The 3,446-nt window shown below is 43.8% G+C and overlaps 1 protein-coding gene across 6 annotated transcripts in view; it reads left to right on the top strand.

Annotated features, from left to right (window-relative positions):
• The window catches only part of Slc44a5 (solute carrier family 44 member 5), a 341,526-nt gene that overhangs the window by 181,726 nt on the left and 156,354 nt on the right, over positions 1–3,446 (top strand). For all 6 annotated transcript variants that reach the window (XM_031375927.1, XM_031375925.1, XM_031375924.1 and 3 more), the window contains one exon: positions 1,839–1,934. In XM_031375927.1, the coding sequence (XP_031231787.1) occupies positions 1,839–1,934 (96 nt within the window). The remainder of the gene's footprint in view (positions 1–1,838; positions 1,935–3,446) is intronic.

Below are 3,446 nucleotides of genomic sequence, written 5' to 3' on the forward strand. Positions count from 1 at the left end.
CCCCCCCCCCACACACACAGACAAACAAAAATCCCCAAACCAGACCAAGCCGGTACTCTAGAATGGAACTGTCTTTCCTTCTGGATGTCTTTAAAACTAAATCCTTCTGTGAAGAGGAACTGCGGAGGCCGATTCTGCAGGGAGCCACCAAGATTCTCCAGGTGCCTTTAGGACAAGAATAAAAGAATTGCCGCCAGACCAAGGAAGGTTGCCATTGTTCACATGGTGGTGCCTTCATCCACCTGCCAACCTCTTGGGATGGTTCTGCATTCCCCATTCTGTGGAGAAGAAAACTAAGCCAGAGAGGGCTCATATGCCTGCAATTAAACACAATAATGATCAGACACAAGCTTCAAAAAATTTCAGAGTTCATACATTGTTTTTAATTCAAAATGATTGATTCCCTGACTTAGGAATTGGGACAAACATAATTTTTACACACACACATCCTTACTACATAGAGAGAAAAGAGTTGAAGTTTGAGGTATTTCATTGAGATGGGCCTCAGCCACACTGTCTACTGTGTGACCAACCAAACCTAACATGAAAGCAAAAATATTTTCTATATCACAGAAGGACCAGCTGTAACCCCTCACCTGTGAGAAACATGTATGTAACTAACATGTAACCAGTGTGAGAAACCTGTGTAACTAACATGTAACCAACAAGACGACAGGTTCACTAACGGCCCTGAGAACAGCCTGCATGCAGAGCGCCCAGAGCTCCAATTCCTATCATCTGACTGCCCTTCCCTCCCCGCTTTTCTTCCCCTCTCTCTGACATCTTGGATTCTTCTATTCCTATCCCAGCCCACTCTTGGGTGACACCCAGCTTCCTGCTTGAGCTCTGCTAGGAGCCTCATATCTGTGAATCGTCTGAGGATAACTTCTGTGGAGACACTCTGCCTTTGGCCTCCAGAGTTTCATTCTGGCAGTCTCTCCGCAGCCAATGAGATCAGCTCTGCAGCTCACTGGTTACTCTCTTCTTTGACTTTCATACAAAATGGCGAGCATTCATGCATCACTTCCAAAGGACAAAAATTTAGAGAAACGGGGTGGTGGGGACTCTCCTCAGTCTGTTAATGCTGTGGATCATGACGGTGAAATTCGGATGCTGAAGAACTCACATACAAGCTGTTCAGATGTTTAACTCTAGGGCTGGACAAGGCTCAGGTCCTGAGGCTGGGCTCATTCTATTCCATCCTCTTGGATTTCACTTGATATCGTGCCCCTAAAGCCGAGTAAGTATCCTATAGCTGTTGTAATAGACAATAAGAAAAGGGACCCAAAGCCCTACCTCTTCTCTCCACCTGAAATTTGGGATACAGGCATAGTATCAACAGATGACTTTATTTACGTGTCTTCCTGTGTACTTTATTACAGCTTGACTTTGCTCTGGTTAGGAACAGAACATTTTACTGCAATATTCAGAAGTCAGGAATACATTTGCATGAAAATAGAGAGGACTGGAAAGAATTATGTTAAGCAAAATAAGCCAGGCTTAGAAAGACATATAATATGTTATCTCACCTGGGGCATAGGTATAAACATATATCTGCTGACTGAGGTGAGAGAGAGAGGTCAACAGGAGGTGCCAAAAGAGGATAACAGTCCACATATGGTAAAATCAGAAGAAAGGAGGGGTGGAGGCAGCATGAAAATGGGCCAGAGATGGGGCCTGAGGAAACTGAAATTGTGAGGATAAATAAAAACAAATTATAATCATTTATATGTATGAAAATAACATGCAGCTTCCGCTCTCACAGCTGAGTTGCTCCGGTCTCACTGCTCCCCTCCTCTGGCCTGCATCCTGACTCTTTTTTCCCTCCTTTCCCTCAGAGGATATCTACCTTCCAGATGAACCTGAACCCATTCAAGGAGCCGCTCAAGGAGCCGCTCAAGGAGCCACTCGGTTTCATCATGAACCTCGAGTAGGTAAGGTGACTACAAGAATTGCTAGTTCAGTACTCTCTAATTAAGAAACTAAGGTGGGAAGTGGAGGGTCTACCTCCAGGGAGCGCCTTAACCCAGAGATTTGGGTGAGAGCTGCCATTTTCTCTCCGGTGAGTTTCTAAGACCAGAGCAGCCAGCCTGGAGGAACAGGCCCAATGAGTCACAGGGGAGTTGCAGGGTGACAGGGACAGGATCCTCTCAGCTTCTGAGTGACAGAGGTGGATCAGCAACCTTCTCTGCCCCTTCCCTGAAAGTGGAGGGCCAACCTCGAGGGAGTGCCATAACCCAGAGACTTGGGTGAGAGCTGCCATTTTCTCCCCGGTAAATTTATAAGATGGGAGCAGCCAGCTGGGAGGCACAGGCCCCACGATTCTCAGGGGACTTGCAGGGTGGCAGGGACAGGACAAGCTCTAGTCAGAGACACTAAGAACATCTAACACCAAAAATCAAGAGATGGCGAAAGGCAAATGCAAGAATCCTACCAACAGAAACCAAGACTACTTGGCTTCATCAGAACCTAGTACTCCCACTGCAGCAAGTCCTGGATATCCCAAAACACTGGGAAAGCAAGAATTGAATCTAAAAATCATATCTCACAATGCTGACAGAGGAACTTAAGAAGGACATGAATAACTCCCTTAAAGAAATACAGGAGAACACAGGTAAAGAGGTACAAGCCCTTAAAGAGGAAACAAAAAAATCCCATAAAGAATTACAGGAGATTACAAGTAAACAAGTAGAAGCACTTAAAGAGCAAACTCAAAAATCCCTTAAGGAATTGCAGGAAAACACAAACAAACAGGTGAAGGAATTGAGTAAAACCATCCAAGACCTAAAAATGGAAATCGAAACAATAAAGAAATGACAAGAAGCGACAACTCTGGAATTAGAAATCTTAGGTAAGAAGTCAGGAAACATAGATGCAAGCATCACTAACAGAATATAAGAGATAGAAGAGAGAATCTCAGGGGCAGAAGATACATAGACAACATTGAGAGAACAGTCAAAGAAAATGCAAAAAGCAAAAAGACCCTAACCCAAAACATCCAGGAAATCCAGGACACAATGAGAATACCAAATCTAAGGATAATAGGTATAGAAGAGAGTGAAGACCTCCAACTTAAAGGGCCAGTAAATATCTTCAACAAAATTATAGAAGAAATCTTCCCTAACCTAAAGAAAGAGATGCCTGTTATCATACAAGAAGCCTATAGAACCCCAAATCGCCTGGACCAGAAAAGAAATTCTTCCCGCCACATAATAATCAAAACACCAAATGCACAAAACAAAGAATGAATACTAAAAGCAGTAGGAAAAAAGGTCAAGTAACATATAAAGGCAGGCCTATCAGAATTACACCAGACTTCTCACCAGAGACTATGAAAGCTAGAAGATTCTGGACAGATGTCATATATACCCTAAGAGTACACAAATGCCAGCCCAGACTACTATACCCAGCAAAACTCTCAATCACCATAGATGGAGAAACCAAAG

Source organism: Mastomys coucha, unplaced genomic scaffold, assembly GCF_008632895.1.
Source record: "Mastomys coucha isolate ucsf_1 unplaced genomic scaffold, UCSF_Mcou_1 pScaffold16, whole genome shotgun sequence".
Taxonomy (NCBI): Eukaryota; Metazoa; Chordata; class Mammalia; order Rodentia; family Muridae; genus Mastomys; species Mastomys coucha.